This window comes from Odocoileus virginianus, chromosome 19 (genome assembly GCF_023699985.2).
Source record: "Odocoileus virginianus isolate 20LAN1187 ecotype Illinois chromosome 19, Ovbor_1.2, whole genome shotgun sequence".
Lineage (NCBI taxonomy): Eukaryota > Metazoa > Chordata > Mammalia > Artiodactyla > Cervidae > Odocoileus > Odocoileus virginianus.
The window spans coordinates 14,119,827-14,144,417 of NC_069692.1; the positions used below are offsets into that span (position 1 = coordinate 14,119,827).

At 37.6% G+C, this 24,591-nt stretch overlaps 1 protein-coding gene across 27 annotated transcripts in view; it reads left to right on the top strand.

The window, feature by feature from the left end:
• Window positions 1–24,591, top strand: part of TRDN (triadin) — a 386,030-nt gene that overhangs the window by 132,020 nt on the left and 229,419 nt on the right. For 26 of the 27 annotated variants that reach the window (XM_070449854.1, XM_070449856.1, XM_070449855.1 and 23 more), the window contains exon 9: window positions 2,213–2,272. The exons of the other annotated variant lie outside the window; for it this stretch is intronic. In XM_070449854.1, the coding sequence (XP_070305955.1) occupies window positions 2,213–2,272 (60 nt within the window). The remainder of the gene's footprint in view (window positions 1–2,212; window positions 2,273–24,591) is intronic. 27 annotated transcript variants of the gene reach the window in all.

Genomic DNA, 24,591 nt, shown 5'->3' on the forward strand with positions numbered 1-24,591 from the left:
TCAAATTGGAAGCTTGTAGGACTACTGGTGCATTAATTAAATAAATGACTTTTGGATCCAGAAAATAGTGGCATAAGAAATACAAACATTTTGCATAGGTAATAATATGACATACAGCTTCATTTCACTGTCAGCATTCAGTTAAAGAAGACCTTCTGAAGCATGAAGATTTTAGTTAATTCAATAAACTAGTCTACCTGTTACGTATACAAAACAACCTATCACAGCTTGGGGCCGAGCAACATATTTCATTTGGGGGGGTGTCCAAACCCTTCAAATTGCAAGAAGTCCATGCATTCTAAACTTCCAAGATACATACTTTTTCCATTGTTGTTGCTGAGGGTTTTAGAGACACTAGAAATGATTGTCAAAAAAGAAATTTTGAGTGATTTTAGATTAGTTATTCCAAAAGTGGTGGTCTAATCTGATTCCTGTGGGAAATTGGTTAAAAATGCATATCCCTAGGGTCCAGACCCCATCGAATTGTAGGGGTTTTGTTTTTTTTTCAGGTTTTTTCCTTGGCCTGACTGTGCCAAGAAATCTGCATTTTAACAAAGTCCTCATCTTTTTTACTTAAATTGCCCTTTGAGAACCACTTCTTGAGATGTAGAAAGGACACATTTAAAATGATCAGTCATTAGCGACAAAGAGGAAAGCCTGCCAATTTTAGGAAATCCTCACTTCCCAAACTCAAGCTTGCAATTTAAGGGAAATGTACTTTTCATCTTAGAGTCAAATGGCTCACTCTACAATTTCACTAAGGAAAAGGGTTATACCCAGAAAAGGGAAAATACCCTCTACCTTAATCTTCTCTGCTGTATCATAGGATTACCTGGTCCTGGGATGAGAATCCCCTGTTATTACTGTTAGTACATCCAAAAACAAATAGATTCTTGGACTGATCTGAGAGCTAGCTCCCTCCCACTAGCCACCTCACTGGTGATTGTTAATGGATTTCAACAGTCAAAATCCATGCAAATTTTGGAAACTTTATGAGTTTTGGCCTACTAATTTAGGTACTAATGGAAAGAATTATACTTTTGCATCTTCTGCAATAGGTGTATTTATTTTTTTCAAATACCTAGCAGAGTCTCATAATAAAATGGATTACTCTAAAAATATTGTAAAACTCTAAAAACAATGAGTTTTAAAAAAATCATTTTGTGGGGTATTTATATAGTAATGTTTCATTATTTCATAGGTCTGATACATCAATACATAATTTAAAGCACCTAAGGGTATGTCATGTTGTATAAATTTAATAAACTCTCTTGATACTAAAGCTGCCTTTGGATTTATTGACTTAATAAGATGCCTATTTAAAAACATTAAAATGTAAATTATTTTGAACAAGATTCACTTAATAATCTGCAAGCTTTAAAGAAGATACAGTAAGGCTTAGGCAGTGATTTATCAACTGAAATTTGGATTGGAATGACTTCAGCATAACCTAAAGTTACATGAAGATTTAAAGTTTGGTGGAATGTCTTTAATTTAGAAGGAAACAAAAAAGAACTTCTGAAATTCTTTTTGACAAAGTCTGCCCTAAAAGCTCAAATCTGTGCTTTTCTTGACTTTTCCCAGGAACCATACTAATCAAGATTATAAGATGATCCTCTAATAAAGATTACCCAATCAGTTGCCTTAAGAATGGTGCTATTTGGTGTTGTTAAATTTGTTTTCCTGAATTTACTCTTCTAATTGAAGAGAATCTCTATGTAGAAGACCTGACAGGTTGCAAAGGGGTTAACCCTCATGCTTCCTTTTCAAGAAACTTTCTGCAGCTTCATTTAGACAATCAGGTGAAGGGTTGGGAGCGAGTATTTGATAAAACATTCCAAGTTTCTTGTGAAACTTCTGTTTCATTATTTGGAAGTATATATGCAAACAATGAGAAAAATTGCTTAAATATGATGACATAATAAATTTGATGAAAGAGGTTTTGATTTTTAAAAACAACCACTATAATATCACTATGAACTAGTCTGTTTCAATTTTTAAGGGTATTCTTTTTTGTATGGAATAAATGAAAACATGTTTATTACTATTTCTTTGTGTTCATATGTGTGCAAATTATTCCTTCACATAAAATATTGTAGTAACTAAAATAGAATTACACTATTTTGTTTTGTTATGGCATTTCTCTCTAGAAAAAAAGAAAGGTATTGATGACATTTTTCATTGTTTTTTTTTTTCTTTCTACTTTTGTCAGATCAGTATGCATTCTGTCGATATATGATTGACATATTTGTCCATGGGGACTTAAAACCAGGTATTCCAAATAATCCTTGTATTTGTCTGTTTTAACAGTCTTTGCTTTCAAGATTGTTTGTTTTATATGTACTAAACTGTTATTTTAATTTTTTTTAAAAAACTGCATAATGCATGTATAGATTTAAAGTAAACCAATAAAAACCAGAAGTAATAACTGGCATTAGGGCCTTTAATTTTACTTGCTATGACTGCATGGCCTATTGCAAATGAAGTCAGTTTAAAGCAAAAAAAAAGTGCTAATATCTTTATGTACAAAAAATGCTAATATCTTCAATAATATCTTCAAGTGAAGGGTTGAATCATCTTAGTCTCGGTAAACTTAGAATAAAAGACCTGTGACAATGAAAGCATTCCTTTTTAAGAAGTGAACAGAATACATATTAAAATCCATAATATTTCAAATATTGAATCTTTTTTTCAAACCTTTTTTATTTTCTCACTTGCAAATGACCTTGGTTAACCACTCCAGAGAACTACTATTGATGGAGACAGTCAACCTTGGAGTTAACAGTCAGCAAATGGGGAAGTCTTTTTACTTAAAGAAATGTATCTATCATCTCTCCTATCTTTAAATGTGGCCCAGAGTATACAAAGGAATTCTTTGTTGTTGTTGGTTAGTCGCTATGTTGTGTCTGACTCTTTTGCGACCTTGTAGACTATAGCCTGCCAGGCTCCTGGTCCATAGAATTTTCCAAGTAAGAATACTGGAGTGGGTTGCCATTTCTTTATCCAAGGGATCTTCCTGACCCACGGATCGAGCCCACATCTCCTACACTGCAGATGGATTCTTCATCACCGAGCCACTAGGGAAGCCCCATAGTAAATCCTACAATGATATTAAAGTATTAGTCGCTCAGTCCTGTCAGAATCTTTGCTACCCCATGGACTATAGGCCACCAGGCTCCTCTATGCATGGGATTCTCCAGGCAAGAATACTGGAGTAGGTAGCTATTCTCTTCTCCAGGGGATCTTCCCAATCCAGGAATTGAACCCCCAGCTCCTGCATTGGCAGGCGGATTCTTTACCACTGAGCCACCTGGGAAGCCCCAAGGGATTCTTTACTAACATCTTAATTAATAATTAGTAACTTAATTGCTTGTACTCTGTCTTTTCAGATTTAAAAACTGACATACTATGTTCATATTTGGGAAAACATTTCTAGGAAGATGGCATTATTAAGGAAGGAACTAATTTACATTAGACTAATTGAGGCTGATTGTTTAAAGCAAACAGCATTTTGTTCTCTTCACCATTTTTATAGAAATCTTTCTAAAATGTACAATTATAATTCATGCATATAAGGACAAACAGGCATGTTATATCTAAAATATAAATATATGAAATATCTAGGTCCTTGAAAATTAGAAGATCATGAGAACTTAAGCTCTCAGGAAAACTTAGTTAATTTTAGTACCTTATTCAAGTAAATTTCCACTTCCTTTTTTATTTTCTTATCCTTTTTTAACTTTCTTATTGGATTAGAAACTGGAATAAGGAGAAAAATACTGAAAAATACAGTTACTCATTTTGTAAAAATGAGTAGTGTTGACATATGTGATAGTATCATAATAAAATTAGATGGAAACATCGAGGAAGGTAGTTTAATATAGTGAAAAGAGAGCTTTTGGACACAAGTAGAGATATCATTCTTGACTCCATTCCTTTTTAGCACTGGACCTTCAGCAAATCCTTGAACTTCATTTGATTTTCAGGGCTCATACATTTAAAATTGGGATTATGTAACAAACTTCCAAAGTTGTTGATAGAACACCTAATAGATGCACAACAAAGTACTTTTTTCTGTAATACATTTATTTCACCCCAGCCTGTCTGGGCAAGCATTCCACATAAAGGGAACATATCAACATTGACAAGTCTCTGTCTCTATACACCATTAACTCAATCTATAAGTAGCAGACTGTTGCCCATTTTATTTAGCTGTGATAGTTTAAGAAACTTTTACTCTACTATACTTTGCTTTTTTAAGAGACCGAATCTTGAAGATATCAGTTAGCTATTTACTTACACACAAAATGAATCTACACTGTTGATGTGTGTGAGTTTTTAAATACCATCATCTGAAGAAAATGTGTTCTTTATTCCATTTAAATTATTCATAGGAGCTACTAATTGATTACAAAATACAATTTCTAAGAAAATCACAAGAAGCAGATAACTGTGGGGTATCCAATCAGTGACAGATGTTAACAGGTTGTAATCACAATGCCATTTGTGTCTTTCTGAAAATTCAACAATGTGTTAAGATCAGAAGGAGCAGTTAAACCATCTCTTCATGAGTTGAGGAGAATTTTGTTGCTGATGGAAACTTTCCTTTACCTTCCTAGGCTCTTCCAGCTGCTATAACAATTGAATTGACCTGAGAGAGCTCAAAAGGAGAAAATCAAATTTAATTTCATAAACATAGGAAGCCTACATACACGAGAGGGTCAGAGACAGAAAGGTACAATGAAGTATATATTGCTATCCTGAACTAAGACATGAAATAGGCACCCAAGGCTCTGAAGGACAGGAGAGTAATTCACAAGACAATATAAAAAAGAGTAGATATTGGGCAGTTCGATGTTTGCCCTGACATACAGACGGGGCCACCTAGATAAAATTCTGGTAATAACTTTTTTTTTTCCTCTGAAAACCCCCCAGTTTAATTCCTTGTAGATAGTTAGGGAGGGGAGGGGAAGTAATTTCTCTTGAGGTTGTAGGATCTCTGTTGTCCTTGCTCAAAATAATCCACAAGCCAAAGTGGCTCATCTTGAGGAGGTCTTTTCTGAATCCCCAGGGTTCCCTTCTTTGGAACTTCCCCAGGAAGTTTCCCAGTTCAGAATTCGAGTTGCTAGATTGCTGTATCTCTCTGAACCAGTCTCTTAGTATTGAAAATAGGTCATCTCGGTTAAAGTTGTATCCCTTTCCATGAGGCACAGGTGGGCTCCCAAAGTTAGGCCTATGGTACAAGCAGTCAGATATTTAATAGGAGACATTTATATGGAAACAAAAGAAAAATAATGGTTAGTAATTGGAGTAGACTGCAGACCCAGTTTCTGAACTCCAACTCCAGTTGAGAAAGTTTCTAGATGTCCAACTTGAAGCATTTTAAGAGGGAGAAGGGACAGACAGTGACAATCTGATGGATTTTTCAGGTCTGCAGTTTGAACGTAGCTAGTGATCTTTCTGATTGGCCCTAGCAATAGGCATGAGGATTATCTGTATATGCGCTGTTATGGTGATTTCTCTGAAGTTTATATCAAGTTGTCCAACTTTAGTGTGCATGTCTTTGGAAAATTGGCAGTTTTTGTTCTCAATGATTTCAAGTCAAAAGAGTGGAAGAAAAGTTGGAAAACTTAGTTTGGAGAATTGTTGCCAAAAATTTGGTGAAAACTGGAAGAATTCAGGAGAAGTCAAGTTTATAGTTATAGTCAAAAGACAATGGACAGTAGTAGAATCTAATATCCACAAAAGTATATTACTGAAACATAATTTTTCTCTGTAAAATCATTCTCATTAAGACTAGTCTCTTTGCAAAATAAGCCATTTCAATAAATTTGGGCCAATTATGTATATAAGTACAGTAAGAACAGTGATCATATAGATCAATCATCATCTTACATTGTTTTTGTTGTTTTTCTGACAAATTTAGTATAATAGTATAACAAATGTATAATATGGTACTTAATGCTGATAACTCTAAAGACATGCCTGTATTAATTAAATTACTTAAACTTTTATTTACCAAAAATTATAGTAGCTCCTGTGAACCTGAAAAACATTTGAGTTAGTTTCTACTGTATCTTTGAAAACATACTTAATTTGTATAGTGCTTGTCGTTTTATTTTTTATTTTTAATTAGAAAGTAATTGATTTACAATGTTGTGCTGTTTTTTGCTATGCTTGTTTGTTTTTAAGCCAGTTAAATTGAACTTTTATAATTAATTTTAGTAATACCATTCAGAAGTAGAAAAATACCATGTCTGTAATGTACATACATATAGATAGACATAAAAAAGAGACCTTATGATTTTCATTAAAAATTTTTTTGAACAATAATTTTGGGCAAGGGTGCTTACAGAGCAATTCATATTTTAAAAGCCCATTCTATTTTTTAAACAGTTGAGTATTAAGATTTGGAGATGGTCTAGATACAAGTTCCTACAGAGATTACAAGATTTTTGCAAGGGAGGTTAGGAGATCTATGAAAAGAAATGGATGGAATGTGAACTTCCTCTAGAAGTGAATTTCCAATTTTGCAAAGATTTGTAAGATCAAAGGCTGATCAACCATCAAACTACATCATCCTCAATTTGCTTCTTTATGTCAGGGAGACTTCTAACTATGTCTTAAATAAAAATATTTATATGTTCTGCTCAGGCAGTTTTGTTGGCATGTCCAATTAATATTGCTTGAAGGGCAGATTCATGTGCTTTCTGTTTTACAAAACTAGTTAAAGGAAACATTTCCCAGTGAGATACAATGTCCATCCCCATAATACAGTCAGGAGAAAGAGATACAATAACGCTATATAAAGCCTGTTCAGATTTATCGGTTCTCTTATAAACTTTTATCTTAATTCCATTAACTCTTATGTTACTAATTATAGCCTCCATTAGGATTTCATGAATAAATTTTAGTTTTACAGTATTGAGTAGGGGAAGTTTTCATGGCCAAACATAATATCTATACCCATAAAACATTCAGGTAACGTTGCCATTACTTCTTTACATAAAGCTTGTTTAAACATTCACATTTTTATAATCTTATCAACTCTTACATTTCTGTATTCTTTCAATCTAATTATAGCCTGAGTCATAGGCTCTACCAGTGGATATTGGTACCAGTTCATGGGGTTCCCATATCAAGGGTTTCCTGGAAACTTCTATTTTCTATCCCCAGACCATTTGAGTCATTTTTCTGCAGAAGGCTTTGGCCCCCCAGTGAGGGGTTAAGCCAAGGAATCCTGGTTCCTTTGTCAATCTTTAATTTGATTAACTGGCTGGTTGCCCCTAGTGATTGTTGATCAGATTTCTCACAGTAATCTCTGCCTTTCAGCTTTTCAAATTTCTCCAAACTGGGATAAACAGATGAACTTGTCTGGATTTCTTTAAATCCAGTTGCTGGATGAAAGGGGGGACATTCAGGCCCACCCAGCCTTTGGTAGCTATATGAAAACCTTTATGGTAACCATATCAATGTCTGTTTAATTCATCCTGATGCTGGATGGCTTTATTAAAGGTTCAGGATATTGTTCTACCTGTCCAAAAATAATTTTGGACAAGGAATGCAAAGGAAAACACAGAGAGAGAGAGGCATAAAGAGAAACAAGAAAACTATTTATTAAGAAGCTAAAATATGCGCTCAGAAAAGGATGTGGGTGTGCTTGCAAATGAGGAGTGCCCCTCAGGTTTTCTGATTACCCTTTTAATTTCATCTTAACCTTTGAATAGTCATGAGTTTTTTCTATTAGGTGCAGAATATTCATTGATGGGGCTTCCCTGGTGGCACAGATAGTAAGGAATCTGCCTGCAGTGTGGGAAACCTAGGTTCAATCCCCAGGTTGGGAAGTTCCCCTGGAGGAGGGCATGGCAACCCACTCCAGTATTCTTGTCTGGAGAATCCCCATGGATAGAGGAGCCTGGCAGGCTACAGTCCATGGGGTCACAAAGCACTGGACACGACTGAGTGACTAAGCACAGCACACATTCATTGATGAGAAAGTGGAAGCCAGGTGATTATCTCATTTACTTACATCAGCTTTGGTTCTTGTGCACTGGACTCCTGAAGCCATCACACACGCATGCTGAGAGCTATTTTCCCTTCAGTTTCCCCTTACCAGTTGAATACTACACCTGGAATGTTGTATGGTGGTCATATGAAGCCTGGACATGTTTATTGAGCACGCTCAGACACGCTCTGTGGGTTCCCTATTCAGACATCACAAAGCTTAATCAGAGTCTGCTTTATGTTCTGTTGCTGATGCCATTCCCCAGTGGCTTTGCCTTTTTGCCTAATGACTACACATGAGTGTTGCTGGAAGGTTGGTTCTTGTTTCATTGCAGAAAGAATTCAGAGATGAGACAGGGAGGTCAAGAAAGCAAAGCGAGGATTTATCTAAGGGATATTATACTCTTAAAGAGAGAACAGACAGTGTAAGTTGAGCAGCTGTGCTGTTCACGAGATGTATGGTTTCCTGCCCTTTGGCCCGTGTACCCTGTTCTCTGTTCGTACCTAGCTTTCTGCCTGCTCTAACATTCCCCCTTCAAGGAGTCTGGACCCTTGAAATCTTTTGAGGAGCAAAGGGTCAATAGTCCATCTTCTGTAACTGCTTCAAGCTGAGTGTGGGCACTGTCTCTATCTTTGGGTGCAGATCCCCTTGGTATCTGTCAGAGATAGGGGCGTTGGTGATGTTTACAGTGTTGGAGATGGAAAGCGGGGAACAGAAGGAGGCAGCAACCTTGTGCAGTGTATGTGGACGGTTCTCACCTTTAGGTAGGATAGGTTGAAATTCCTACATCATCATTTGAATTTTCTGAAGCCATGGGGTTTCTGAAGCACCTCAGGTTTCAACACAGCAGCTATTAATAGGGAGAAATGGGAATGTATCTGAGTATAGTTATTAGTTATATTAAACATTTTATTGTTGTTCAGTCACTAAGCCACGTCCAACTCTTTGTGATACCATGGACAACAGCACGCCAGACTCATCTGTCCTCTGCTATTTTTCAATTTGCTCAAATTCATGTCCATTGAGTTGATGATGCTACCTAACTGTCTCATCTTCTGCCACCCATTCTCCTTTAGCCTTCAGTCTTTCCCAGCATCAGGGTCTTTTCCAGTGAGTTGACTGCATCATGTGGCCAAAGTATTGGAGCTTCAGCTTCAGCCTCAGTCCTTCCAATGAATATTAAGTGTTGATTTCCTTTAGGATTACCTGGTTTGATCACCTTGCTGTCCAAGGGACTCTCAAGAGTCATCTCCAGCACCACAATTTAAAAGCATCAATTCTTTGGTTCTCACCCTTCTTTACATTCTCACATACATACATGACTACTGGAAAAACAGTGGCTTTGACTATACAGACCTTTGTCTGCAAAGTGACATCTCTGCTTTTTAATACAGTGTACGTTTGTCACAGCTTTCCTTCCAAGGAGCAAGTGTCTTTTAATTTCATGACTGCAGTCACTATCCTCAGTGATCTTGGAGCCCAAGAAAATAAAATCTGCTACTGCTTCTACTTTCCCCCTTCTATTTGCCATGAAGTGATGGGACCAGATGCCATGATCTTAGGTTTTCTGAATGTTGAGTTTTAAGCCAGCTTTTTCACTCTCCTCTTTCACCTTCATCAGGAGGCTCTTTAGTTCCTCTTCATTTTCTTCCATTAGAGTGGTATCATCTGTATATCTGAGATGTTATTTCTCAAATATAACCTGTTATTCCTCCCAGCAATCTTGATTCCAGCTTGTGATTCATCCAGTCTTGCATTTCACATGATGTATTCTGGATATAAGTTAAATAAGCACACAGACAATATATAGCCATGTCATACTCCTTTCCCAGTTGGGACCAGTCAGTTTTTCCATGTCCAATTCTAACTGTTGCTTCTTTATCTGCATATAGGTTTCTCAGGAGATAGGTAAACTGGTCTGGTATGTGCATCTATTTAAGAATGTTCCACAGTTTGTTATTATCCCCACAGTCAAAGGCTTTAGCATAGTCAATGAAGCAGAAGTAGCTGTTTTTTCTGTAATTCCCTTGCTTTCTCAAAACTGAAACTCACAGTGGAAGCATAATAATAGTTAGAATAGTCCAGAATATTATCTAATCTCTCTTCTGGCCTTGTCTTATTATTATGCTTCTATTGTGAGTTTCAGTTTTATTTCAGTGACTAGATTCTTCCATCAGATAGTGATATTCCCCACATATTGGATATTAGCAGTCTGATTGGTGTCTGTCACCTACCTGTGATTAATGAAAATTAGGGTGGTAAATAAGAACCCAGCATATATTGCTGTTAACTCCATCAGGTTCCTCAAGGAGGCAGGGACGCATAAAAGACTTAGGTCCTCTGGGGAGGTGTGGCTGTGGGCACAGATCCAACAGTCAAATGACTCAGTACCTTTAGCAATGGCATTCATAGTGTTAGATAGTGAATGTTTGTAAGCTGATCTATGATAATGTGAATAACAAGAAGGACCCTTTGGATGGATGTGGACTCTGGTAATTCCCTGAGACCCACCTGCTACTTCCTGCAGGGGACCAAGATGCTCTAACTGCATGGGATGGAAGGGTAAAAAGGTTTATTGGGTGTGAGAGGGGCTGAAGATAGCAAAAGAGTTGGGACTTGAGTCATCAGTCTGAAGCTTGTGCTCCTCCAGGGGTGCCACTAAAGATGGCATTTGTGAAGCCTGAATAGGTCCCCACTGGCAAGGTTCCCTAACATAGGACTTGAATAGCTACAGGTTCTCTCTAAGGGCCATAAAAGCCTTAATGTAATGAACTTCTGTCTGGTTTCCCTGCCCTTTGCAAAAATATCTAACTGTAGGATACTGTTATAGTTGAGGCTTCCATTCTCTGGCCAGGTCTCATGGTTCTCAAGTTTATATTGGGGCATGGCTGTGTTACAAACGAATTTGAGTGTTTTTCATTTTAAAGACTCTAGAGAAAACTTTTCCCAGTGACCCAGAATGCAACTGAAAGGTGAGTCCTTGGGGATGGAGGAGATGTTTCCCATATTTGTTCAGGGTGAGAGTGCTCCTATAACATTCCTGGTTATAGGACTGGTTCCAGGCTTCCCTGTCCATCTAGTGAATCAACCCTAGCCAATATGGGGGTTAGCTACCCTCTCCCCCCACCATGGCAGTCCTACTGGCCCCAGCATCCTGGGGCCCATGTCCTTCCTGGAATCTGTGGTACCCAGGACGAGCAACTTTCCTGAAGGCTCCTCTACAGATTCTAAGTTCAATGATTAATCCTTCTGTTCCAGGGTATGTTTCCCTGGAATGGCATCCTCATCGTTCTAGGACCTATTTAGTTAGGGAACCATCTTTTAAATAAAAGGGTGTTGAAAGTCTTAGTTGCTCAGTCCTGTTTGACTCTTTGAGGCCCCATGGACTGTAACCCTCCAGGCTCCTCTCTCCATGGGATTTCCCAGGCAAGAATACAGCAGTGGGTTGCCATTTCCTTCTCCCGGAGATATTCCTGACCCAGGGGCCTGTGTCTCCTGAATTGACAGGTAGATTCTTTCGCGCCTGAGCCACAAGTTTCTGAAAATAGACACTGGCCATTAAGAGAGGTGGTGTAAAGCTTTCTCTTTTCCCTTCTTTTTTGTGGGCAGTGCCACTGGGCCTCAATTCCGCCCCCCAGCCCCCACCCAAGCTCTTTCCAGCAAGCTATGCGAGGTGGCCCAGGACGGGGTAGGGCAGCACCAGACAGCACCAGGCACTATATCTGTACTTACAGAGACAGAGGTCCCGAGGACCCTGTGAGGACCCTCCCAGTCCATCGACCCTGAGGAGGCAAGCGCAGGGGGGGCATGGGTTAGCACTGGGGCTTGTATCCTCTGGGCACGGCCATCTCCCATCTCCGCTACCCATCCCTCCCCAGGCCACCTTACCCCAAAGGGCGGGACGGGGTAGGGGGGCGGCCCGTGGGGGGTGGCAGGGAGGCTAGGGGGACGGGCGGACCACCGCGAGGCGCGCTATGGCCGCAAATGATGACTGCCTAGCCGCAGCCCCCCACGATGGGCCCCACTGCGCAGTGCACCGTCCGGGTACCTAGGCCGCTTGTGGCCCGAGGCAGCTCCTGAAGCGATGGCGGCAGGGCCTCTCTGCGGATTCTCTTACAGGGTAGGTAAGGCCTCGCTTTAGATTTCCACACAATTGAACAGAAGGGACAGTTAATCAAATGATGGATAAGGCAAACCCAGAGGGCAAGGCTCCTGTGGTTCCCGGCGCCAGATGCCAGTGAGACAGGCTGGAAACTTCCAGACGTGCCAGGCACAGGAAAAAGTGCAAGACCTAGCGGTGAGGCTGCAAAATGTGGGGCAGGTTTCTTTTTCGCCATTCCCAGCTGAGTAAGGCGCAGAGGCAAGAATGGAGTGAGGCAAGGAGGCAGAGAAGATAGTCAGGCACGGGTGAACCAATAATACCCCCTGTAAGGGCAGCGGGGGGGGGGATTTTCTGGCTTTGTGTTTTACCTGTGTGCCAGAAACTCCGTGGAAATTGCCTTGAGGTCGGCGGACAGACCTCTCTCTATTCACGACTGACACATCCTCTTGCGGGAGATTTCTCGTGGCGAGGGTCCTGTGGCTTTTGTGGCTCAGCGTAATACCACTCCTTGCTGCAGTCCGTCTGAAAATGCCACCGACAGTAAGAAAGCGGAGAGAAAGATGGCGGAAATCAGGCAGCTCCTCTGGAGCTCAAGGGAGGCGGAAGCTTAACCAAATTCTCCGCCTCTTCTCACCAAAGATGTTTCCAGAAGGTAGGCTTTCTGTCTTTACAGAAAGAATTCAGAGAGGACAGGGAAGTCAAAAAAGCAAAGTGAGGATTTTTTTTGGATAGAATGCTGTCAAAGGGAAAGCAGACAGTTATTAGGTGAGTAGCTGCCCTGAGCTTTGCCTAGCTGGTTATGTGGAGGGTAGAAATGAAGGGGTGGAATATTCACCAGGGAGGGAGGATTTTGTGGTCTTATTCCCAGTTTTTCGTTCTAGCTCCACCTTCCTGAGGGAAGGAGGGATTTTTATCTTTATTTAGTCTTGATCAGGAGTGTCTTGGCATCAGCGCATGATGGGAACTTATCTGTAAGGATGAATTTTGTAATGAGAGCGTAATGAGCAAAAGGTTACATTGGGATGCTAGAGACTCCTGCCTTTTCCCACCTTTCTTTGTCTGCTTCCGGGTCACTTATCACCCCCAAAAGTGGTTTCCTGCCATTCTGGAGGTTCCTGCTTTTCTTTGTCTGCCCAAGGACCCCAGCTGATTACTGTTAACGTGTATGACTTCTTGCCTTTTGGTACATGGTGGCCCCTTTTCTCTATTCTTATCTAGGAGCTGCCTTCTCCAAAATGAGGAGCTGTCCTCGGGTCCAGTGTCCTGTCTCTCCTGCCTCAATCCCTTTTTTAATAACCATCTAAAGATTCCACCCTGCAGGGATGAGTCTGGAGACTCTTTCTTTCTGAGTTCTCTTTGTTCCATCTCTTTCAATACTTGCTTTATTTACCTTACTTCTTAATAACCCTTTAAAAAATTTCACCTTGTTGGGAAGAGTCCCTTGACTTTCCCCGAAAGCCTCTTTTCATTATCTTGTTAATTAACCTAATGTTTTTATTAGCATCGGTGAGACCCATAAGGGAAATCTGAGACTGCTTCTTGAAACTTTTTTTTTATAATTAGGGGAGTTCTTAAAGCTAGCCATTATATTGCTTTGTGTCCACTTTTTAATTTGGTCTTTCCACAGGTACCAATAAAACATGTTTGACAGCTCTCTAAAAATTTAACAATTTAGAAGTTTTTCCAGTTCAGAAAATAGGATCTTAATAGTGACTCAAACCAATTAGACTTTCTATGGCTTAATCATAGGTGCAAGAGGTGTCCCCAAAGGAGAATAAAAAGAGATGCAGCCCTGAAAAGACCCAAAAAAGTTCACTCCCCAAAACAGTCTAAGAAAGTAGAGACCTTTGTTGCACAAGCAGTAAGGATGATGTGGAGTCTGCACTAACAGAGCTACAAAGGTGCTACGAAAAAGCTTTTCACAAGGTGTTATGCAAAAGGCTTCTTATGGACTGGGACCCTTATGATAAACTCCCCTGACAATGGGCATGCCTGGACAAAGAGATGCTAGTCAAAGCCATGGTTGATATCTGCACTTAGGACCAACTGGCTACAGCTGCTCTAAATCCCAGTCTGTTTGACTGACTTAGCAAGTGCAGATAGTTACATCAACCTTCTAGATGGCAAATACCAAAGAGACTATTCTCACAGGTCATAAAGCCAAACAAGCGCTCAGGACAGAATAGGACAAAAGAGACAGATAACAATAACAAAAAACCAGCGGCCATCTCTGGGAAAAATATGGATCAATCGAACCAAGAGTACTCTGCCAGTTTTTCCAGTCACTAAGTCTAATGAACTGGCTCTACAAATAATTTCTCCTGCTAGTTAAATTTTTTATTAAGGGAAAAAGACCAAAAAACACTTACCACTTGTCTAATGTCCTAGGATCTCTCAGCTGCAGCAGCCTTGGAGGGAGCAGAGTCCAGCCAGGAAAGTTTATCTCACTAAGACAGCTGTTTCGGAGGACAAAAACTTTCCTCTACTCTTCTAGGTTGTAAAAATTACATTGACATGAGACAGATTAACAGGGAAAAAATCAAATTTAATTTCATACTTACACAGGAATCGCCCCCAGCTATACATAAACACACACACACACACACACACACACACACACATACAGGAATCACCCCGAGCTACACAGATACATACACATATACATACATATAAATACAGGAATCACCCCCAGCTACACAGATACACACACACACACAGAAATCGCCCCCAACTACACACACGGCTCAGAGATCCCACATACCAAAGAGGTTCACAGACAGAAAGGTGAAATGAGTATATATTGCCACCCTGAGCTGTGGAATAGGGCCGGGGTCTGGGGGTCTCAAGGACAGGAGGATAGTTCACAGGACAATACCAAAAAAAGCAGGTTTTAGGTACTTAAATGATTATCCTGTCATACAGATGAAGACACTTAGGTAAAAATTATCTCCTGTAATAACTCTTTCTGGGAAAAATCCCCAATTTAAATACCTGTATTTATTTAAGGGAAAGGCAGTAATTTCTCTTGAGCCTGTAGGATCTTGATTGCCTTTAGCTCAAAATAATCCACATGCCAAAGTGATATATCTTGAGAGATCTGTTCTGAGTCCCCATACTATTAGCCATACAGAGGAGCCCTTCTAAAGTCGTATGTAAACATTCTCTAAATAGCCATGAGTTAAAATCTCTAGCACTGTGTAATAATCAAACTCTTAAAAAAAAAATCCCCAAATGCCATAGAATTAGCTTTCTTAATACCATTCATTGACTTTCTAGTTGCCTTCATAATTTATTTCATCTGCCTGCATTCATGACTTTGAAAATTTATTGCTATAATGTATAAAAAATTAAATAATATGTAAATCACTGTTTCTTGTCTGGAAATGGAAGAAGTTGGAGAATGGAAACATATATGGTAGGCTCATTGTTTCATATAAAAATTATATAAAGCTTCATAAGTGTACAGAAAGAAAATTAATAATACTATCTTTTTTGGTGAGATGGTACATAAGATGAAGTGAGAAATCACTAAATAAGGCTCACATTTTCAGAAATAAGGAATGAGAAACAAGATTTAATATGGGCATATTAATTTAGAGAAAATGCAAGTGATAAGATTTTGACTCTGACTGACAATTACAGAATAAAACAATTCCTGCCAAGTTTATTGCTCTGCATGTATCCAGTATTTATAAAACATTTGTGCTTCCATCTGTTTCTGTTTGGGATTAGTGGAACACCTGTTATTGTTTAGTTAGAGTTCATTGTTAATTATTGGTAATGAGTTTTTAAAACTACAACTTGATTTTTCCCTGTGGGATAAAGTTTCTGTTTTTGTTTTTGTATAATATTGTCCAGCCCTCCAAAGTAGCCCAAATTACAGCTCAGATTTGAAAAACCTTGTTAAATGTGCTAACGCCTTGATGGAAGTCTCACGTTTTGCCTTTTTATTCCATCAAATAAAATCCTCTAACTAATATAGTCTTAAAATTTTTTAGCTATCTAAAGATGAACAGAATTGCTCTTTCTCTACAGTGAACATGCACTATCCTATAGTCAGAAACAGTCCCCACCTCAATTACAGGGACCATCTTAATTAGGCAGAATGAACTGTAAAGATCAGATCATTTTGTTGTTTTAGATAAAATTCTTTTATGCTAACTCACTCTATGAAGTGAAGTTGCAAGTGTTAGTCGCTCAGTCATGTCTTTGCAACATGTCATGACTCTCTGCAACATCATAGATTATACAGTCCATGCCATGGAATTCCCCAGGCAAGAATATTGGCGTGGGTTGCCATTTTTTGCTACAGGGGATCTTCCTGACCCTGGGATAAAACTCTGGTCTCCCACATCACAGGCAGGTTATTTACCATCTGCACCAGCTGGGAAGCAAAAAGTTGAAAAATTAAGAAAATTCTATTTACAACTAGAAAGTTAGTATTTGCTATTAAGGCTGAAACTAAGCAACTTTAGAAGACAAATGTCTATAATGTATAACTTTAAGATATTCTAGACATTGAAGAGTTCCTTTCTTTAAGAAATACCTTCACTATTTCCCTGTTGTTGGATATCTGGGTTATTTCCAGTTTGGAGTTACTGGTGAATAAAACTGCTGTCAAATATAAATAAATACCTTTGCTGCTGCCTTTCAGTGATCTGACAACCCCACCATGATATCTCCTGAATATGTAGATGTTCATTGTAACAAGATGCATTTTGAATAGCCCCTAACCTTCTTTAGGGAGGAAGGAGGGGAAGTGGAAGAGAGAGAGAGATTCCATCCTTCCATGGGGACTGTCCCGAAGCCGATGACCTCTACTTTTCCTGTAGAGCTAGAGAGTCTAGTTGTCATTTTCTTTTTCAATTTATTTCTTATTTTAGAATTTTTATTCAGTTATAATTAATGTAGAGTATTATTATATTAGTTTCAGGTTTACAGCATAGTGATTTGATATTTTTATGAAATATTATTATGAAGTGATAACCACAATAAATCCAGTTACCATCCATCACCATACAAAGTTTTTGCAAAACTATTGACTATATTCCCTATGTGCATATTGCATCCCCATGATTTATATATTTTATAGCTGTGAGTTTCTGCCTCTTAATCCCCTTCAACTATTTTGTGCATTGCCTGACCTGCTCCTCTCTGGCACCCACCAGTTTATTCTCTGTATCTAAGCATTTGTTTCTGTTTTATTTTGTTTGTCCATTTGTTTTATTTTTTATAGTCTACATATATGTGAAATCATGTGATATTTGTTTTTTTCTTTCTGATTTATTTTGCTTAATTATAATAACTTCCAGGACCATCCTTCTTGCCTCAAATGGACAGATTTCATATTTTTTTATGGCTGGACAATATTCCATAAATATATATATATACACACATACATATATATCTACCACATCTTCTTTATCCATTCATCTACTGATAGATACTTAGGTTGTTCTCATGTCTTGGCTATTGTAAATAGTGCTGCAGTGAACATAGGAGAACATATATGTTTACAAATTAATAATCTTATAAGAGAACTATTAAAACTGGTCAAGGCAGACATTGGTTGCCAGACTGTGACTCAATTTACAGTGTCTTTTGTCTTTTTGCTTCTGTTGTTTTTAGAAATCCATAGTACAGATGTTCAAGGTAGTAGCCTTTAGATTTATTAACCTTTATCAACTTTCCAATAACTCCCATCTCCTTTTCCGTATTTTGTGGCTAAGCATATTTTTCTTAAGTGACAGCCTACTGGTAGTTTCATTTATTTAGGCAGACTCTTTAAAAGAAGTATCATGAACTTGCTAGGCATTTTCATTCTCCCCCTTAATCAACTTCCACTTGGGCCAAATAAATCGCATGCATTGCTGGACAGAGTCAACTAAGTTAAACAAGAGACACATTTCTATGGGTAAGAAATCACGTGGCTTACAGAGTCTTTTATACTCAGTATAGATAAAGAAATCAATTTAAATGTCCTGTACAAGGACCAGGGTTAACATGCTTTCACTTAGTAATTTTAACACTTTTTTCCGACTTTTCATCTCTGTAGCCATTATGATTAAAGTTCAATACAAGTTAAAGTTTATCCCTTAGAAGTTATCCCACCATTGAAATTCCAGCTGCTTGTCTGACTTTTGCTTGAGTCAAGAATTTATGTCAAGGTAATTTATTCTACTTTCAGTGTCATTTATTCTCTTAAAATTGAAGGTATTCACCTACCAAAATCTTTTCTGACTATAATAAGGTATTCTTTGGCAGCCCATATTCCAATTCTGTGGGTTTTAAGACCATAGCTAGAAAGAGCCTCAAGGAATAAGTTAGTATGCTCATTTTATTAAGATCCTTTTCTTGAACTTCAGTGGTGCTTAACTGCATTTTTGGTTTGATCCTGCTGAGAAGAGGTCAAATGTAATTGCATTATAGTCACTGTTATTTAATGGTTTAATCTAATGTATTTCAGAGCTCAATTGGCTGTACTGGAGAAGACTAGGTAAAATTTAGCCTTTCTGTACTCTTCTCTAAAAAAATCCTGCTCCTAAAAATTGTACTTATTTTAGTTCCAAACATCTAATTATTTTTGCAAAGCAGAAGCTTTGGGAGTTTTGGTGTTTACTCAAAAAGCAATTGTTGAATCTGCTCTCTAAGCTGATAATCCAGAAAAGAGATAAGACACAGTACAAATAATTTTATAACTGAGGATAACTAGATAGACATGCAATAGATGTTCAGAAAATGTAAATGTTAATCTCAGGATACTAGGAATAAATAGTTATCTTCACTTATCATCTGGACCTCTTAGTGTTTTTTAATAGTTTAAATCATTTAAAAGTTGTTTGCAGAAGTAAGATTAAAGGAATGGTGAAAATTGTGATTAAAAAGTTAAACATATCAAAGCTAAATGTTTATTTAATCAATTCTCTGGTTTTGAAGGTGTACACACACCAAATGGGAAACATCTTTCAAAAGGAACTGAACTGCTCATCAACTATCATGCATAAACTTACAATGAATCCACCTTGTAGATACCAGTTCTGCATTTCAAACATCTTTAATAGACTCTGGGATATTATTACTTCAAATTCTTTCAGAACGTGCATCATCAGAATGCAGCAATTGAATTTTTGAAATTTTTGATGGCTCATAATTTTGTTGAAAAGGTGTCATCTTGATTCCATAATTGAAAAACATTTTTATTTTTAGATTTATAGGCATTAATTAGAATGATAAATCCAATAATCTTTAAATTTATACATTATTAATCCTTTTGACTTCCTCGACATTTGTATGGTTTAAAAAAGCATAAATTTTGGCACACAGATTTTATGAAAACACAAAAGAGTACTATGACATAACGTTTCAATGAAATGAGATATTTTATATTCTAGTCACAAACTATTGCATGATAAAGTCCAAGCTGAAGAACTAACTGGATGAGTGTACCACATTCCCTTTTTGAATGTGTTGTTCCCTCATTGGTTCTTGAATTTGAGAAAATTCATTTTCATGTGAAGATACATAGTCTTAAATTTCACTTGAATGGTCAATTTCAATTTCATCCTAATCATTAAGGTTTAGTGTACTACAAACTGTCTTTTGCATTCATCTTCTGATCCACCCAGTAACTTAAATATCTTCCTTTGTCAATATTCTTCTTTTTGCAGTAATGGGTGGGAAACAAAAACTCTAAATTCTAAACTGTATTAAATGAAAAAAATAAAAAATAAACTGTATTAAATGAAGCTAAAAACTATAGACCATAACAATTTCTCCAGACTTTTGTACCTTCTTTAATAATTATACAAAACTTTAGTCAAGACAGTGAAAAAAAAACAAATGATGAAATAATGATTTATTTTACAATTACATCATCCTTCTAGGCAATCTCATCATTAGTCTATCTTCTTAATTTTTTTTTCTTTTTACAAAAATTGTTGGGAATAATTAATGATTAATGATGAAATAATTTGCAAGTTTACGAAATAGAAATTGTTCAAGATATAAGAAAAATAAGATCAGGAATATCCCATAATGTGTCCTGAATTTTAAAACTGACCAGTAGTGCCACATTATAATTACAAGATAGAATGAGTTTTATTGTTTACAAATAATTCATTTTTCTTTGTTCCTTGGAAGATCTATAAAAATAGGACATGGAATATTAGTCTTTGTGAATAGTGAGAATAGCTCCAAAAAAGAAACAAAAAAACCAAGATTGGCTTCAGTGGACCCAGATAATACACTGGGAACCAATGGAGAGAATGGAAAGGTGAGGACCAGCTTTCTATTAAAATAGGATTTAAATACTTTGCTTGTGGGTTTTTTTGTTTGTTTGTTTTTAGCTTTTTGTCTTAAGAATTTTTTAAATAAAATTCATTTCTAAAGATTCTTGAAATGATAAGGTAATATGTACACATGTCCTTTCCCAAGCTTTTTTGCTTTCTGTTTTACTATGGAAGTTTACTGCAAAAGGATAGTGCTTCTAGTATGAACATTCAGAGAAAATCTTGTGGAAGAGGTTAAAATTGAAATGCACCTTGAAAAATGGGTAGGCTATGCCTATGTCAACTTAAGGCTAAACACACTTAAGACTGAAGGGATACTAATTAAAGCACAGAATCACAATATCTTGAAATGTTGTTTTGTGAGTTTCAATTACTGGGTATTTAATTTTGCCAGGTTCTTAAAATGGGCTTCCCTGATGGCTCAGTGGTAAAGAATCTGCCTGCAATGCAGAGACGCAGGAAATGCCTGGGTCAGGAAGATCCCCTGGAGAAAGAAATGGCAACCCACTCCAATATTCTTGTCTTGAAAAATCCCATGGACAGAGGAGCCTGGCAGACTATAGTCCAAAGTGTCACAAAGAATCAGACATGACTGAGTGACTCAGCACACAGGCTCTTAAAATAATCTTATTTAATCCTTATAGAACTTTGAGTGTAGTGTTTTATTATCCCTGTTTTATATAAATAGATGAGAGAACTGAGGCACAGAGAGTTCAAGTGTTTTGTGCAGATCACACACTGCGTGGACAGAGAATTTAAACTCAGGTCTGCCTAATCCTCAAGCCCTCAGGAGTAAGACCAAATCTCTCAGCTTCCCAGACATAGACAAGGAACTGCCAGTGGTTCACTTTGATTGTCATGAAAGGACCTAGAAAGAGAAACAAAATTGGAAATGTTATGCAAGATGGTTCAGACAGAATGAAATTGGAAGGAAAAGTATGTCCAAAGAGAGGAAGTAAAGCTTGACCTCAGGTGGCATGACAATAACTAAATTGATTTTAGAAATATCACGAAGGTAAACTCATAGGATTTATCAATACTGATAGCATAGGAGAGGAAAGAGAAAGCTTATTCAGAGATTGTTGACCTGAAAACCCCCAAAGATGCCCTAAATAAGAAGTACAGGGAGAGAGTGCCCGCTGGTCGGGGCAGAGCTGGAGAAGAGGACTCTGAATCCACTTATTCTTAAAGCCACAAATAGTATTCAGTTGCAAAAGGGGAATATGTGAAAATTCCAATCCAAATGTCATTTGATAATCATCCATATGCTAAATACTAAAGTTCATTCTGGGTACTTTCACACACTCATTTAACTCTTACGGAAAATAACTCTGAACTAGGCTGTTAGAGGATCAGTTGTGGCCTTCCGGGGAGAGGTCAGTTGTGGAGATAGAGTTGCCAAGAGAGTGAGTGAAATGTCAGAATATAAACACTCAGTATCTTCTGCATGCTCAGTGGTCCCAAAGTGAGCACAATAAAGGACATAATACTTAAAGACGATCTCTCTTTTAACAACTATGGCATATGATTATTTGAAAGAGTGAATGGGAACTAATAAAGAGAAAGTTTAAACTTGAGAAATTTCATAAAACAGACACTAAATATTACAACTTTCAGAGGAGGTAATATGCATCTAGAACTTGAGAGATGGATAAATTTGACTCACTGTTGAAGAATACATAGGGCTTGCTTTGTGTATGAATGAAAGAGAAAATGAATGAGAATATAGCAGTGTGTGTGACTTCAATGTGTTTGTATGGTAATGATGATACCAGACTGGAAAGAGGATAAATTAATATTAGAAAACATTAGGGCATAAGAAGTGATGTTTGTGGCGATAGATTACAGACACTTGGTCAATCAGGCACAGCTGATTTTTGTCATGGAAGAGAACCTTGGAAAGATTTAAAGCAGGATAGTGATGTGAAACCAGCATTTCAGAGATGTGATCAGGCAGTCTTCTGCTTAAGGTATTAGAAACAGAAGACAGTTTATGGGATATTGCTAAAGCTGTTGAGTTTAAAATATAATTTGGAAGGAGAGTCACAGTTCACAAGCCATTTCCCACAGGTGATGGCAACTGTGCATAAGTGACTTAAGAAATTAATATTGCAACTCAAAATGCTACAAACTATCTGACAATTTAGGTTCACACAAGAGGTAGAAATTTAAGTGAGGTATCAATATAAATAAGAAAAGTGAAATATGTGTGACTGTGGACCAAAACCAGTAGTAAGTAAAGTGCTAGAACCAGACCTGTTCATAACCTAAAAGAGAGCAATAGCTCGATTTTTTTTCTTTGACTGATTTCTGTTGTTTTGCATCATTTTATTTCTATTCTTCAGAAGTAGCCGTGTAATGCATGGACGTGACAGGGAGTGAGAACGCGTGGTTCAGCACACAGACTCTGGAGCCAGTCTACTTGGTTTCAAATCCAGGCTCTGCCACTTGCTTGAAATGATAACTTTAGTCCAGTTACTCAATCTCTTTAAGTCTCTGTTTCCTCCTCTGTCAAATGAGGCTAATAATGGAATTGTTCCAGAACACACGAGCAGATGGTCAAAGCCCACCAAGAATCCAATGCTTTCCAATTGTTGGCTCTTCTTTACTAACTGAACACATATCCAGGGTTGTTTGATAGGGAGGGGGAAATATTTTTTAGAACCACATAACGCATACTAGACCAATTTTGCCCCTTCTAGTCATCCTATGTCTTCTATCCTTGGTTCTGCTACCTATATAATATGGTCACAATTATATGTAATTTATAATGTTAAATTGAGGTCCATATAAAAATCCTGCATTATATGCATTAATGAGTTTGGTTTAAATGTCTTCTAGATGAGCTCTATGAACATCCATCTATCCAGATTCTATGGATAGAGCAGTAAACAAAAATATGCATGATGCCTCTTTCTCCTTTAAAATAGGAAAATTGATATTATTTTACTGGGTTAAGGTATAGAATAGTTTATGCATAGACACATATGCTTAGAACACTACCTAACCATAATATGTACTATTTAAATGTATAATGGTAGCAGTGGTGCCCAAATATAGCCAAATTATGATTTTCTGCTCACCACTTCTTATTATCTTTCTGATTTAATTATCACATATTGTTATCATTCACTCCCTAGCAAGTCTCCCTTTACTGCCTTTTATACACCTTCAATAAAAACCTGCCTTTAAATCCCTGTTGCCTCATACCTTGCCAGATACATGCTGTGTTTACTGAATTGCATTCATGATGTATAATATTTATCTCGCTGAAAAAAATTATTGATGATCATCCCAAAGCAGCCCTTTTAAATCATTCCTGGAAATAATCCCGTTATTTAGAAAGATGACAGGTTTCTAAGCATTGCAAATAGGCCTTGTGTAAAGATTCTTAAAGGAGTTATTGGTAGTACCTCTAGAGACAGAGGCTCAGAATTAACAAAGCTGGTTTTGCTGTGTGTGTCAGTAAACCACAGACAGCCTATAGAATTAGACAGAAGTGAGAAAAAAGAGAGAGATGCACATGATGCAGATTATACTCACTATACACCTCATCACTGGTGAGCATGGTTCCTGGACTTGGCCCCATGAGAGTTGTTTTGTGATTATTTGAAGTATGGGGAATCAGTTTAAAATAAGTGTATCCAATTTTCACAGTTGTCTCAATCAACCCATGAAACATTCGAGTCCTTGTAAATAACTAGAATGTGCAGAAATAGACCCAGGCACTTCTGAGTGGCCACGATTCCCTGACACTGCTTGCTGCTCCTAGTCTGTGTCATTGTGATTAAGGGCGTTAGGTTTGGGGAGAAGGCAGGTAAGTAAGTAAGTGTTCTCCCCACGATATAATGTGCATATTACTTTCTCTTTGCACTGAAGCCCTAACATTTCATTTTCTCACGTTCTCAGAATTTTGTCTCCTCCCCTTTTGAAAGGTGTCAGATGCTAGAGGAATGTCTTTGCTGTGCGGGAACTTTCATTACAGTGTCGGTTTTGGTCTCACCTTGTCGCTATTAATGGCATGGACCTGCTGTCAAATAAGAATAAATTCCTGCTCAGGTAGCCTACTGGGACTATTCAAAGCATGTTCTAAAATAGTCTGAAAAGGAACAAATAATACAGAGTAACTTGAATTGCTGCATGAGAAGCAAGGAAAATTAGGGCTTAATCAAAGAATTATCAAACTAATTAGGTGT